The 14,478-nt window shown below is 40.8% G+C and overlaps 2 protein-coding genes across 4 annotated transcripts; one reads left to right on the top strand and one right to left on the bottom strand.

The window, feature by feature from the left end:
* The first annotated feature begins 4,054 nt into the window (after window positions 1–4,054).
* cd74b (CD74 molecule, major histocompatibility complex, class II invariant chain b) lies at window positions 4,055–7,166 on the top strand. The gene is made up of 7 exons (XM_046317372.1): window positions 4,055–4,264; window positions 4,818–4,987; window positions 5,180–5,250; window positions 5,358–5,385; window positions 5,517–5,726; window positions 6,674–6,715; window positions 6,864–7,166. Exons 1-7 carry the CDS (start codon window positions 4,188–4,190, stop codon window positions 6,869–6,871), a joined length of 606 nt encoding a protein of 201 aa, XP_046173328.1. The 5' UTR covers window positions 4,055–4,187; the 3' UTR covers window positions 6,872–7,166.
* A 1,242-nt stretch (window positions 7,167–8,408) lies between these two features.
* On the bottom strand, window positions 8,409–13,007 carry LOC124007083 (SLC35A4 upstream open reading frame protein-like). 3 transcript variants are annotated; one of them, XM_046317369.1, is made up of 4 exons: window positions 12,968–13,007; window positions 11,222–11,299; window positions 9,127–9,225; window positions 8,409–8,903 (listed from the first exon to the last, which is right to left on the bottom strand). In XM_046317369.1, the coding sequence occupies exons 2-4, from the start codon at window positions 11,234–11,236 to the stop codon at window positions 8,706–8,708; spliced, it is 312 nt and encodes a 103-aa protein (XP_046173325.1). In that variant the 5' UTR covers window positions 11,237–11,299; window positions 12,968–13,007; the 3' UTR covers window positions 8,409–8,705. The 3 variants fall into 3 exon arrangements, with proteins under 3 accessions (XP_046173325.1, XP_046173326.1, XP_046173327.1); XM_046317370.1 differs by lacking the exon at window positions 12,968–13,007 and adding an exon at window positions 11,482–11,566 and having other exon boundaries at window positions 11,222–11,294; XM_046317371.1 differs by lacking the exon at window positions 12,968–13,007 and having other exon boundaries at window positions 11,222–11,546.
* Window positions 13,008–14,478: the final 1,471 nt, after the last annotated feature.

Below are 14,478 nucleotides of genomic sequence, written 5' to 3'. Positions count from 1 at the left end.
AGAGCCATGCGTCCTCCGAAACACAACCCAACTAAACCGCAATGCTTCTTGACACAATGCACAACCCGGAAGCACCGTACACCTGGCGACCTGGTCAGCGTGCACTGCGCCCAGCCCGACACAGGAGTCGCTAGTGCGCGATGAGACAAGGATATCCCTGCTGGCCAAACCTTCCCCAACCCGGACAATGCTGGGCCAATTGTGCGCCGCCCCGTGGGCCTCCCGGTCGCTGCCGGCTGCGACAGAGCCTGGGTTCAAACCCAGAATCTCTGGTGGCACAGCTAGCACTGCGATGCAGTGCCTTAGACCACACCGCCGCCCGGGAGGCTGGGCTGCAATTTCTGAGGCTGGTAACTATAATTAGCATATCCTCTGCAGCAGAGGTAACTCTGGGTCTTCCATTCCTGTGGCGGTCCTCGTGAGAGCCAGTTTCATCATAGCGCTTGATGGTTTTTGTGACTGCACTTAAAGAAACTTTCAACGTTCTTGAAATGTTCTATATTGACTGACCTTCATGTCCCCCCTACCTGGTCACAACACAACTGATTGACTCAAATGCATTAAGAAGGAAAGAAATTCCACAAATTAAGTTTTAAGAAGCCATACAATAAAATATTTTGATTTGTTTAACACTTTTTTGGTTACTACATGATTACATATGTGTTATTTCATAGTTTCGATGTCTTTACTATTATTCTACAATGTAGAAAATAGTAAAAAAATAAAGAAAAACCCTTGAATGAGTAGGTGTTCTAAAACTTTTGACCGATACTGTATATATTTTTATTTCCACATAGGTTGGAATATTGTGGAAATTATGGTAATACCCTTTTAGTGTATGAGCCTTCTTTTTTTAAAGACTGCCTAAAATTTCAGCCTGTTTTGGTGTGATGGGGTTTTGGCCTGACTGGGGACATCACTAGGCGATACATTGGTTAATAGAGCAATGAGTTCCAAACCTCTCTGGCACTAAAGGCTAGTTTTCTGTTTTCCCCTCCCCATCCGGACCACTCCCAGACAGTCCTAGCAAGATTCTTGCTTGAGAAATAGCTCTTTGCTAAGAAGCAAAATAAAGTCAATTGTTGGGGGGGAAACATTAAGGTACTTAATTTTTACAGAGGATGATTTGATATTGACATAAAAAAACTTCTGGACTGGTCCATTAATTTCCATCAGTCTCGCTGAGCCACTGCGTTGTTTTGCCAATTCTTTGTTTTATTCCTGTTCATCCACACTGCCGGAAGTCGTTTTTTGTTGGACCACTCAAAACGGGCTTCAATACCACAATCCAACCCTTTTAAATTAAACTAACAAATTATTTTATAGATAATTATTTGAATGAGAACAAAATGGAATATTATAGGCTGATAAAGTAGTTAACATTTTGTAGTGACAAATATTTCTGCTTGTACTACATGCACGTAATCAGTCTGGGAGAACCTGGATGTCTATCGGGAAAGGGGGATACCTAGTCATTTTTGTACAACTGAATGCATTCAACCAAAATGTCTTCCGCATTTAACCCAACCCCTTAAGCCCCATTGCTCTTAAACACTGTCCTGATGCGCGCCACCCTCCGCCCCCATACACATATTTAGCAGATGTTACTGGAGGTGTAGCGAAATGCTTGTGTTACTAGCTCAGTAGTATCTAACCATTCAAAACAATACACCACATCTAAAAGTAAGAGAATGTAATTAAGAAATATATAAATATTAGGACGAGCAATGTCGGTGTGGCATTGACTAAAATATAGTAGAATAGAATACAGTATATACATATGAAATGAGTAAAACAGAATGGAAACATTATTAAAGTGACCAGTGATTTCATGTCTATGTATATAGTGCAGCAGCCTCTAAGGTGCAGGGTTGAGTAACCAGGTGGTAGCTGGCTAGTGATGGCAGTCTGAAGGCCTTGAGCTAGAAGCTGATTTTCAGTCTCTCGGTCCCAGCTTTGATGCGCCTGTACTGACCTTGCCTTCTAGATGGTAGCTGGTGACTAGATAGTGAACAGGCCAGGCCGTGGCCCGGGTGGTTCATGTCCTTGATGATCTTTTTGGCCTTCCTGTAACATCGGGTGCCTTAGGTGTCCTGGAGGGCAGGCAGTGTGCCCCCGGTGATGCGTTGGGCAGACCGGACAACCCTCTGGAGATCCCTGAGTTGACGTACCAGGCGGTGATACAGTCTGACAGGATGCTCTCAATTGTGCATCTGTAAAAGTTTGTGAGGGTCTTAGGGGCCAAGCCAAATTTCTTCAGCCTCCTGAGTTTGAAGAGGTGCTCTTGCACTTTCTTTACCACACTTGTCTGTGTGGGTGGACCATTTCAAATTGTCAGTGATGTTTACGCCAACGAACTTCAAGCTTTGCACCTTCTCCACTGCGGTCCCGTTGATGTGAATGGGTGCTTGCTCACTCTGCTGTGTCCTGAGGTCCACAATCAGCTCCTTTGTTTTGTTGACTTTGAGGGAGAGGTTATTTTCCTGACACCACTCTGCCAGGGCCCTTACCTCCTCCCTTTAGGCGGTCTCGTCATTGTTGGTAATTAGACCTACTATTGTCGTGAATCAGCTGTGTAGTGCTAGTGCAAAAAAAAAAATGTGCACCCAGTGGGAGCCCCAGGACAGAGTTTGGGAAACTCTGCGCTAGACTACCTGCCGCCCCTGAGTTTACACAGGCAACCCAATTCTGACTTTTTTCAACAAATGTGTATTTTGACCAATCACAGATCTTTCTCACGTTCCTCTGCCCAGGCATTGCTGATTCATGCCAGATCTTACAACCCCTGGATTTGGTATTTTACATACCGGCTAACAACATCTTATAGCAATCTGTCAGTCGATGAGGCACGCAATCATTAGTTGATGCATGCAACATCTGAGCAGGGGAACGTGACCTTTGTAACTGCTTTGTAATGTAAACTCATTTGGGCTATTACCCTTCATTGGCCAACTTCTTGACCTTTCGTCCAATGTACTAATCATTGGTTCCAAATAATTAAGTGTGGTTCATGTTTTAAAGTAAAATGACTGTAAATGATCTTTGGGAGATTTCTAAACGTGACACTACTAGGGGGAATACCATTGTCAGACAGGTAAATGTCTATCAGATTTTCTCTGACAAATTCCCCTTATTAGAGAAGAGTCTATTATCCCTGAGGTGCAATTCATTTTGCAGTACATAGTAAAAACAATAGACACATTAAATACAGCAATATGTGCACAACAAATATACCTCTAAACCAGACAAGAATAGTAAATCCCTACCCAAACAGTACACATTGAGGGATTGTATTATACTCAAATGTTAGGTCCCATAAACACAAAACCTACTTCACTTTTCTAGGGGCTGGTTTCCAGGACACAGATTAAGGCTAATCCTTAAAAAGCATCCTTAAAAAGCATAGTCAATGGAGATTCTTCATTTAAATCGTTTTTTTAGGCCAGCATTAAACTCTCTAGGAATCCTGCCCTAGAAGTTCCAACTAACCATTAGATCTCTTTAACAAGAAAATTGTTTACGGTTTAGTCACAGGTTATCCATTATATTGACCAGATACTTAAGTGGCAGCTCTAACAATGAATTATAGTTAATGAGAGGGAAAATACGCGTGTGGACAGGCTCAACTCCGATATAAAGTGTTTTTCTCAACGTGGCTGGGATGTCACATGTCCTACTTATATCAGTACACTAGTGACAACCTGAACATTACAACATGTATATTCGATCCAATAAGGCATACGTAGCAAATAAGCAATTACTTTTTTCGTTAATCAAATTCGAAACTCCTATTGACCTCCAGCAAAAACGACTCGCTTGGTGAGCGAATAAAACAAAAAAATGCCACCTGCTGGAGAAGACAGATTTAGGGCCCAGTTATGCTTCGCTTCGGCGCTTCCTCTCTGGTTGAATTGCTGCAGACACCTAAAATATTGTAGTTCCTCTTTGTGTTAAATAAAATATTCCACCAACAACTGCTGATGCTGATCAAGTCAGCCAATCAGAAATCATTTAATGAAACCAAACTGTCCAACCTGAGTTTATTTTATGAGTCAGGGACTTTCCTTGAATTTGACCAATCTCAATTTCCCTTCTCCTCGGACAGGTTATAAACGGTGTCTGTTTTGGGTGAGCCATTTCAGATTGAAACCCCCTTTAAAAGGTTGTAACAGAGAGACTACTACAGGATGTCGGACCCACAGAGACAGCCCCTCATCGGAGCTTCCAGCGAGCAGACCGCAATTAATGTAGGAACTACAGCAGAGTAAGGAATATTACATACATTTTATCTTGTCAATGTCTTTATTATAATTTTCTAACATTTACAGGGTAATTTCAAATAAATCGTGTTATGTCAAAAAAATATTCCCTTGGGAAAGGAAACAATGATCAAACTGACAAAAAAATACTTTTTTTTTGCCAAACTAAAAAGCATGATCATCACTTCTACGCTGGCCAAACGCCTATCTAGATATACAAATAGTTGAGCAGTATTAGTTTTAATCTGTGATTACATAAATTGTGTATATATACGCTGATAGATGTTATCTTTGTTTTAATGTGATTTAGAATCTAGATAAATTCCTGTGTCTGCCCAACGTCATTATTTTTGTTGTGAAAATAATATTACCGTCATAAAGAAGGCATGATTTAGTATGGTCTAGTAATTGATTCAAATATTTTTTTTTGTGCCACATACACATTTATATTGATTACTGTAATAGCGGAATTATACGAAAAGTCCCATCCATCAGACTTATAACAAAGCAATAAAGTATCCATCATGTTCTCAATGTCTATATTCTGTCTCCTCACAGAGGGTCCAACAAGAGGGCCTTCAAGATAGCCGGTTTCACCCTCTTGGCCTGCCTGCTCATTGCTGGTCAGGCTCTGACGGCCTACTTTGTCCTGGGCCAGAAGAACGACATTAAAGACCTGCAGGAAGAGAGCAAATCCCTGAAGAAGGAGCTGAGTCAAGGGCGTGCTGGTGAGACAATATGCTCTGCTCAGGACCTGGCCCTGTAAAGTTCCAGTGTTAGCTAACGGCTATCAGAGCTACACCCTTTATTTGGAGCCTTTTGAACTGGAAATGAGTGAACTACCACTCAAAAAGATACTGTATCTTATGTAGGCTAAACTTTGTAAATGTATATGAAAGTTTCTCTCTTTCTGTCTACAGCTGCTGTCCCCATGAAGCTGCATGTGCCCATGAACACCAAGCCATTGCTGATCGATGAGTCTGCTGATGAGGTCAGTCTTCAGCTAAAGAAATGACATGTTAAACTATGATTAGCATGATTAGCAGTCTCTTGAATATGCCTTTATTCTCAGTTCTGTCTTTCGGCTTCCTTTTTCAGGGGACATCTACCCAAGGGCCAAAGGAAGGTATGAAATGTTATTCATTGACATTTCAACCGTCATGCCAGTAAACCCCCCCTTTCAAAGCTCCCCCCGCCCCCTCTTTATCTCACTTCCTCTCTCATCAAGTAACATGTAGGTATCTTTCATCAACACAGGATCAGGTTCTCCCACGCAGTGTCAGTTGGAGTCAACAGGGTTGAAGCCAGTGAGTATTGAATCCTTCCGACCCCAGTGTGATGAGCAGGGCAACTACCTGCTCCAGCAGTGCTTGAACGACAAACCCCTTTGCTGGTGTGTGGATGCCAGTGGGAAGCAGCTCTCTGGCACCGTAACCAGTGGGCCTGCTAGTTGCGGCGCCACATCCGGTAAGATCCTGTTTGAAGTTGATTATTCATTTTGAAGTTGAATATAGATGGATATTCATTTTTTATTATTATACTCAGATGTTGGGTCCCATAAACACTTGACCCACTTCACTCTTTTCTACTTTAGGGACTAGTTTCCCAGACAAAGATTAAGCCTTATCCTTAAAAAACAGGCTCAATAGAGAATCTCCATAGGAATAGTTTTTTAAGTCCAGGTGTTATCTTAATCTGTTTCTAAACAAACTGACCCTAGAAGTTCCAACTAACCATTTGATTTCTTGAACAAGTGCACTATTTTCGGTTTAGTTGCATCAGAGACAAGATATTTGAGTTCCCCTTTGTGTTCAAGAAAATCTTCCACTAACAACTGATGATGCTGATCAAGTCGGCCAATCAGAAATACTCAAATGAAACCAAACAATTCCAACCTGAAGTTCCCTTATGAATCAGGAATTTTCCTTGGACCTGACTAGTCTCAGTTTCCCTTTCTTCAGAGAAGATAGATATTAATGCATTTTTTTGTGAATTAATCCATTGTGGTTAATGCTCTTAGATTATTATTATTATGTATTCATACTAGGGCTGTCACAGTTAATCCGTTAACTCAAATGTATTTTGGTCATTTTAGGGCACTATTTATTTTATGCAATAATTCGCAGTCTGAAAGCATTCAAAATAGACTGAAAACATCCAAAATACATAATCTATTCAGCTAAAAACAACAGTGCGATGTCAAAACAAGTTTGCATTGAGGTTAGATTTAGTTTACCATTACTTAGAACAAAATCAAGATGTCAATTTGCTTGTAATGCTTTTTGTATAAAAAAATGTAATTAGTTACATTTAAGCAAATTATGAATTTGCGATTAATCACAGCAAATACAGCGATTAACTCTCATAATAGTCTGACAGCCCTAATTCACATCCATTTTTACTACCTTTTGCAGCACTCAATCATGTGATGGCCATACCTGATGTGATGCTGAGTAGTAAGTACCCTTGTGGCATGTAATTTTCCAATAAAATAGGAAGCAATTAATCGTTGACCTTTCTTCAAGTATCGCCTGACTACATGTGTATGCTGTAAGGAACCATCTGGCTATTCTGTTGGTAATGCACATTTCTCTTTATTTACAGATGAGTAAAAACCAGTGAGCTGTGAGGACCAGTAAAACTCTCCCACTAGACACATCTACATTTCAGCACTTCCTTTCAGATTGCCCCGATTCTGTGGACATTCTAAATAATCCAGCACATGGATTTGGAAACTAACAAGTTCTCGTTTGTTATATTTTCTTTATGGATCTATTTAAGTAACCTATGATTTTGATACAATAAGGCCAGGTGTACTAACTGCTGCTCACTGCTTACCATAAAACTGAGATTAGGCCAACCAAGGTGTAACTGTCATTCTAGCTAATAAAATTAAGTCAAAATAAATGCCACTGAAATGAAACACTTTATTTCAAGGGCTGCCATATAAATGAAATGACATACCATTTCAAGTGTACACACCAAAGCAAAAGAAAATGTGCAGCTACATTGTCACAACAAGAACAGACATCACTGACATAGCATACCTCATGTATGGAAAACCAATTAGAAATGCTCTGCTGTTGGTGATTTCTCATGTCACTGTGAGATGAAACCGATATAGATTGCATGTTAGTGCTGAGAACATGAATAACTGTGAGCATCTCATTCTATTAGGCTCCCCAACATCTGTCAGTCTGATGACAATGGCAGTGGTTTTCAAATCTCTCCTCTGGCATTTTTAAAGTTTAGTTTTAGCTCTGAAATGGCACACCCGATTCTGATTCACCTATTCAATGGTTTGATGATTAGTTGAACCAGGTGTGCTAGCTGTGGAATATTTAAAATACATGGAACGGCTGGGGGTCCTAGAAGCTAGGAGACTACAACCCACTCTGAGGACAATATCATTAACCTAATAGTGCATGGCTCAAGATTGGGCCTAGTAAACAAGTATTGTGGTAAATCAGAAACTTATCCCATGTAGTTTGTTCTGGCTGAGAAGGCAGTACTGAACATTAATAGAATTGCAATGCTTGAGCCAGATGTTCAGGGTTATATCAGTTGGTTTATGGATTTACTTTGCTAAATCACAGGAACTCCTGGCAGGACCACCTGACCGATATGGATGCAAACTGCAGGTCGATAGTTCCCCTGTAGAGGTCACTGTGCACCATTATATAGACTGCATTGTGATGTACTCAGTGTAAAGAACTATCAACCAGACACATATGCCATTTAGCAGACGCTTTTATCCAAAGCGACTTACAGTCATGTGTGCATACATTCTACGTATGGGTGGTCCCGGGGATCGAACCCACTACCCTGGCGTTACAAGCGCCATGCTCTACCAACTGAGCTACAGAAGGACCACAAAAAACACTGGTCTACTAGGAACAGGTCAATACAGGTTTACAGTGACCTAAAAGTCAGAACATAGGCAGAGAACGTGCTAGGGACAGATCTGTAGATATTAACATCATATTCTCATGGTCATGTTTAACATATGGGTACTACAGTATGTTGTAAATATAATTTGGGTATAACAAGGTTGGATGGTTAATCTACAAGCAAGACCAAATTGAAAGCTGTCCTGAGGCAAAGAAAATCTCCCCCTATAAAGCACCCACTTCCATCAGTAAAATCCCCATTGCATAAAACAAGAACATTATCTTTCCAGTTAATATTTATTTAAAAAAATACATAAGCCCCTGAGGAGTATTGCACACATTGCAAGAGATGATTGTAAAGACGTGATGCATAATTCAAGCAACCATATTGGTTTTTCCTAAATTTCTCCACACAAACAAAACATAATTTTTCTGAATTCAGTACCATTGTGCAATCTAAAACTGAAGGCTGTGGAGTGGAGTAGTTCAATGGATCTTTTTTAGGGGGCAGGTTTTTTGGTTCAGTGACCCATCTTCTCCCCCAGAACCAGGGCTGCTATTTGCCGGGTCCTTTTAGAGTGTTGAAAAAGTCTTTCAGTGTTTGCTCGATGTTGGGCACACCAAAATTTTGAGCTGCAAAGATGCCTGTGCAAGTCCCAAGGATCACACCCAAAACCGCAGAGGATCGCAGCCTAGACACAATATATCCTGCCATGAAGCCCTTAAGGAAAGGAGAGGCCAGCACACTGCCACCCTGGAACAACAAAAAGTCACCCTCATGTTTGAAACACACAACAAACAGGTATGATGTTCATCTAAGGCCCATCTGACAGTTTGACAAGATGTATGGAAAACGTGTACTCTTATCTGCACATATACAGACCTGATCTACAACAACTACAGAAAAGTGAGGGTTTGTATGAGGTCATGTTTGCGTGAAAGCAGCCAGAGGCCTGCGTTTGTGTCAGACATCTGACCTGTGGGATCCCAGCCTGTACTTCCTTCTCCACACGCCGCTGAATGTCCTCTAGCTGGTCCTTGAGCTCTGCCAGGTCCTTCAGTGGTCTCAAGGGGTCCTGTTGTAGTACATGTCAAAGGTCAATGACATACATATCAAACAGGATTTCAGTTAATATATGAATCTTCTATAATTAGGCGTGGTTGGTCATATCCTGGGTGGCTACTGATAACTGGGAGAAAAAAAAATCTACAATGACAATATTAAGAGAAAACAGAATGCAGTAATTCTTAGGACCAAAATGTGAGCCTCAAAACAAGAAAGTAGGGTCAGCCCGCCCGCTCATTAGGCAGCATTGCTCCACCAACGTTCCATTATTATTTTTTTAACATAAATCATGTAGCATATACAGTCTATGGTAGAAATAATGTGGTCTTTTCTGTAGCATACAGCATGGAGATAAAAATCTATGACAATGTAATGCGACAGACTTTTTTCATCATGCAGGTTTCTCCGATCAAATAGCCTAACCTAAATGGCGCCCAATCAAATAAACAAATGCACTGCCATGTTAAACAATGTATCCTAAACATGGGCCTGGTCAAAGTAAAATGGACAATCAGGATACTCACAACTGCTCTCCAGGAGTTACACCCTGTGGGCTAAATGGTCATGATCAGTGGTTTAAAGTTTGTATCTCTCCAGGAGTTACACCCCGTGGGCTAAATTGTCATGATCAGTGGTTTAAAGTTTGTATCCTTATATTTCTGATAAACTGAAAATTGAGAATTTGAGAATTTGAATTTCCGCTGTGTAAAAGCGTTGATTATTTTTGCAAATAGGCTCCGCTTAACTCCTGGGTTGCTGATATTCCGAATTTAAATAGCCAAATTGATTAGTCACAGAAATCAGGACTAATAAAGCCAATGCAACTGCCTGTTTAACAAACCGTAAGCCTACCACATGGATGGGCATTCATAAAATTCCACTCTAGCCTACACCCCAGTAAGCGTGCATTCCGGACCGGCCTTGACGTTTATGTTTGGTTCAAATTTTGTTCGCTCTGGACCAATCGTAATTTAGCAGAAACGTAGACTGCACATAAATTGGTAGCACCTTAATTGTGGCTGGAGCAGAGTCGGGAGTTGTTACATATACATGGTTTCTAGGTGTTTGATGCCATTCCATTTGCTCCATTACAGCCATTATTAGGAGCCGTCCCTCCCCTCAGCAGCCTCTTGTGATGGACGTCCATGTTTGGTTCAGATTTGGTCTGGTCTGAATTTGGTCCAAACATAGACGTCTATACAACTTTCATTCAGAACTGAAAATGAATTCACGTCCAGAAAATACGTATATCTTTGCCATTCATTCAAAACCTACATTTAACCTAACTTCGGCGTCTGGAAACCACGCATTGTACTGAAACAGGCAGGGAGCAGGTCTCGAACCCTCGACCTTCTAACCCGAAGTCCAGCGCGCTCTCGACTATGGCCCCAAAGCATAGAGCGGCAGAGTCGATATCCGCGCTTATAAACCCTGCGTCGTTTCAACCTCATTTTGCTGGGATTGGGACTAATCTAGTTTGTTTCACCTCGTGCAGCAAAACGGCCAAAATATATTCCATCCAAATTTTGTAATGGTTACTGTCACATTACCTACATTGTAAACTAAATCCATTATTCGGGGATACTAATGCTTGTTAATGTAGTTTTACGTTACTGTTTTACTTTCTTGATCGACTTTTGATTACTCTAGACTAGTGTACACAGCACAACTTTGACAGCTCATGGGAAATCTACAGGCCATAAATATGGCTTATGAGTATCGTGTTTCTATTCTACATTCTTACAGACATCATACCCGGTAAAATAACGGCTGCAGTCGCCCAATGGACGAGTAAATCAGGTTGTTGATACGAATGTTTAGTTAGCTAACATTATCTAACTAGTAGGCTAGCGTGACAACTCTTCCGCAAAAAAAAACATAAAGCTAGAAAAACCACGGTCACCTTATCTACATTGAACAGACCTGAAGGCAAATAACGTTAATAAACAAGTACTAAAGCTGCGAATAAAAGCTCAGATTTTAACTCCCCAATTGATGGCACTAACCTTGTCGTCCGCCATGTCTTCAAATCAATGCTCCGTCAGTCTGTACCAATGACTTATGACTGGGCTCGATTTTCTTTCCTGCTCGAAGACATTTGGTTATTTATTTTAATTTAACCATTATTTTATCCGTCATAGAGTCCAATGTATATTTTACAAATGAGCCATGAATGACAGAAATTACAAAATGCAAGCAGAAAGAAAACAAGGGCATAAAAAAACAAACACATTCATCAAGGTATTCAATAAGCTTTCTGAATTGCCATTCCTCTCATAATGCCGTATTCTGGAAGACGGTAACTCAAATCAGCGCCGACTGTTTTTACTCTGCTTACTTGCTACATCGGTGTTTCATTATCTTTACAATATGTCAATGTTTTATATCTTGCTTGCTTTATGACATTGAGGCCAGTCATGTAGCCTGTGCACAGGTAACAGGACATACCAGGCGTAAAGTCAGCGTGTTTTATTATTAGTAAAAATCAACTGGTTTGAAACAGACTTTTTTTAAACTAGGGCAAATTTGAATTTGCCTGGCTACCCAGCTCCTTGCTCTGGCCTAACGCTAAGCCACGTTCACGGACGTACATTTCTTCTCAGCAATGAAGTATGTAGCGAACCAGAGATATTAGAGAAAGGAGGAGATAGTAATCCTACAGGCAATGAATGGAGGAACGTGTAACTCCCCAGACCGTTGACGTAGTCATGTTGCGTCACGCAGTTGCTAAACTCATCTCCGATTTCTGTAATATCTGACTTCAGTGCTTTCAGGACAACTAGGAACTGTGGAAAAAAACGAGCTCCAACTTCGAAAAATCTTTTGAACAGTCATCCAACTCGGAATTCCAACCCAGGAACTCAAGCCTCTTTCTCGAGCTCAGACTTTTCAACCCAACCTCATTTTTCAGAGTTCCCAGTTGTCTTGAAAGCACCAAAAGTCAGGGTATTGGTGCTTTCAAGACAAAAGACAAAAAAAAACAGGTAAAATCATGACACTGATGATCTTCAGGTTGGAAAGTCAGAGCTCTAGAATGATAAGAGTTTCCGACTTGGAATTCCGAGTTGGATGACCATTCAAAAAGATTTCAGTCAGAGCTAGTTTTTAAAAATAAGTTCCCAGTTGTCTTGAATGCATTGAAGTCGGAAGTATGAGATTTACAGAGTTCTCAGTTGTTTTGAACGCAGCATTTGAGTCTAGAAACCTGCCCTTTTCCCTTGAAATAATGTGTAATGGCATGATTCCAAAGCTATACGATATTACAGAGAACAAGTTAATTAATTCACATCACGAAATAGAGCCCCACAGTGGAGGTGTCATAGTACACATAAAACCTAGCAGTCAAACAGGGAAATGGTTCCAATATTTTTTTCTCCATTCAGTTTTCCCATAGGGGATTTTAGAAACACTTAAAATAAGGTCTGTGTTTCGTGTAGGCTTACCTCTGCAATTACGTTTTGATAATCATGCAAATCTCTCTTGGACAAGGTGACTTATCAATATATTAGTCTCTGTCTGATTTGAAAATGATAATTCGCATCAAAGTAGACATGCAAAACTACAAATCTCACAAGCTTCTGCATGTCACATCTCTAGCTGATGCCTTTGCTAACCAGTATTTTGTTAATTGTACAGAATTTATCTAACATCAGACTGTATTTTTTTTAAACTAGGCAAGTCTGTGAAGAACACATTCATATTTACAATGACGACCTACTGCCTTGTTCAGGGGCAGAACAACAGATTTTTACCTTGTCAGCTCCGGGATTCGATCCGGCAACCTTTCAGTTACTGGCTCTAACCACTAGGCTCCCTGCTGCCCGTTTAATCCAGAGATTCTTACCTTTGCCTTGATTTGGCAGTCTTGTCCAGATAATCATGGCATTTGCAGCTATTTATGATAGCCACATTAGCAGCTAATTAGCAATTCATTTGTTGGGGGTAAATAGAGGCAAATATATTGATAAAAGTTACCTTGTCCTAAAGATATTTACAAGGTTATCAAAATGTCACGCCAGGTTTACATGAAATACAGCCCTTATTTTAAGTGTTTCTAAAATCCCCTATTTATTTTACCTTTATTTAACTAGTCAAGTCAGTTAAGAACTTGTGGGGAAATGATTGGAACCATTTTCCTGTTTGACCGCTAGGTTTTGTGTATTATGACTCATACTGTGGTGCTCTATTCATGCTAATGTTGGGTTTTTCAGCTAGCGCCCAATAGACTCCAATTGAAGGAGTGCGCTCCTTGTCTCAGAATCGTCCAGCTACCCATTGACGACGCATGGGCAACGTTCACAATTGAGTTTCCCATCTCCTCAAAAGGATCTCTGAGCGAACACAGAACAGAGGAAGACTTCAGTTTTATCGTCAGGCAAACTTTGTATCGTCTGCATAGAACGATCGCGCAGCGCGCACTCTCCCCGCATCATGTGCTATCAAGGGGTGCATGCTTCGCGCGAGCTGGGAGGTGGTTGCCACGGCAACTCAAGTGAAGGTGAGAATCGGATGACGCAAGCAGACTGGACGATGACGGGCAGTGTGAGCATTCAAGACGTGGATGCTGATTAAGGTGGACCATAGAAATAATGTAGGATGGAACTGTAGACCATGTGTAGCCAATGGCAGTCAAATGTTTTTCACTTTCCGTACAATTTAGTTGGCTATATGCAGCTAGGGAGTCTTTTTCTGTTGATAAGTCATCATTCATCAAATTGTACTGGCCATAGAATGACATACAATCTCTCTGCGTTACGTTGCCCTGCCGAGCCAACCAACAATTTCTGCTCAGTTGATTTGTGGAGACTGGGATAAGGATCACTTTACTGTCAGATTGATGGCCATCAATTTAATTACACTAAAACATTGCATCTAGGGAAATGAGACGTTTTAGAAAAGCTACAGTAATTCCCTTTAAGGGATGCTGCTTGTAGAACACCTCTGCTCCCAACACCTTAGCATAGAGAGGCCCCCATCAGGAAAATGAAGATTTACATGAGCTATTCCTGTATTCTGTCAAATTTAAATGTTGCTGGCATTGCTATAAAAAAAGTGCTCTTAACATTGCCCTCCCAAATATATATATTTTAAAACAGTAGACCATGACAGATGCGGGTTCTTTGTGTGGGATAGATTTATGTCACTGATCTTCCTGAGACATCCCATTTACACAGAGAGGTGTGTGTATCCCATCTTAAATTGAATTAAATCCTATTACAGCTCCCTCGCTACACAGACACTTGATATAGGCTACACCAATCGT

This window comes from Oncorhynchus gorbuscha, linkage group LG20, assembly GCF_021184085.1.
Source record: "Oncorhynchus gorbuscha isolate QuinsamMale2020 ecotype Even-year linkage group LG20, OgorEven_v1.0, whole genome shotgun sequence".
Taxonomy (NCBI): Eukaryota; Metazoa; Chordata; class Actinopteri; order Salmoniformes; family Salmonidae; genus Oncorhynchus; species Oncorhynchus gorbuscha.
Note: the sequence above shows the minus strand (reverse complement) of the source record. Positions and strands in the feature narration are given on the sequence as shown.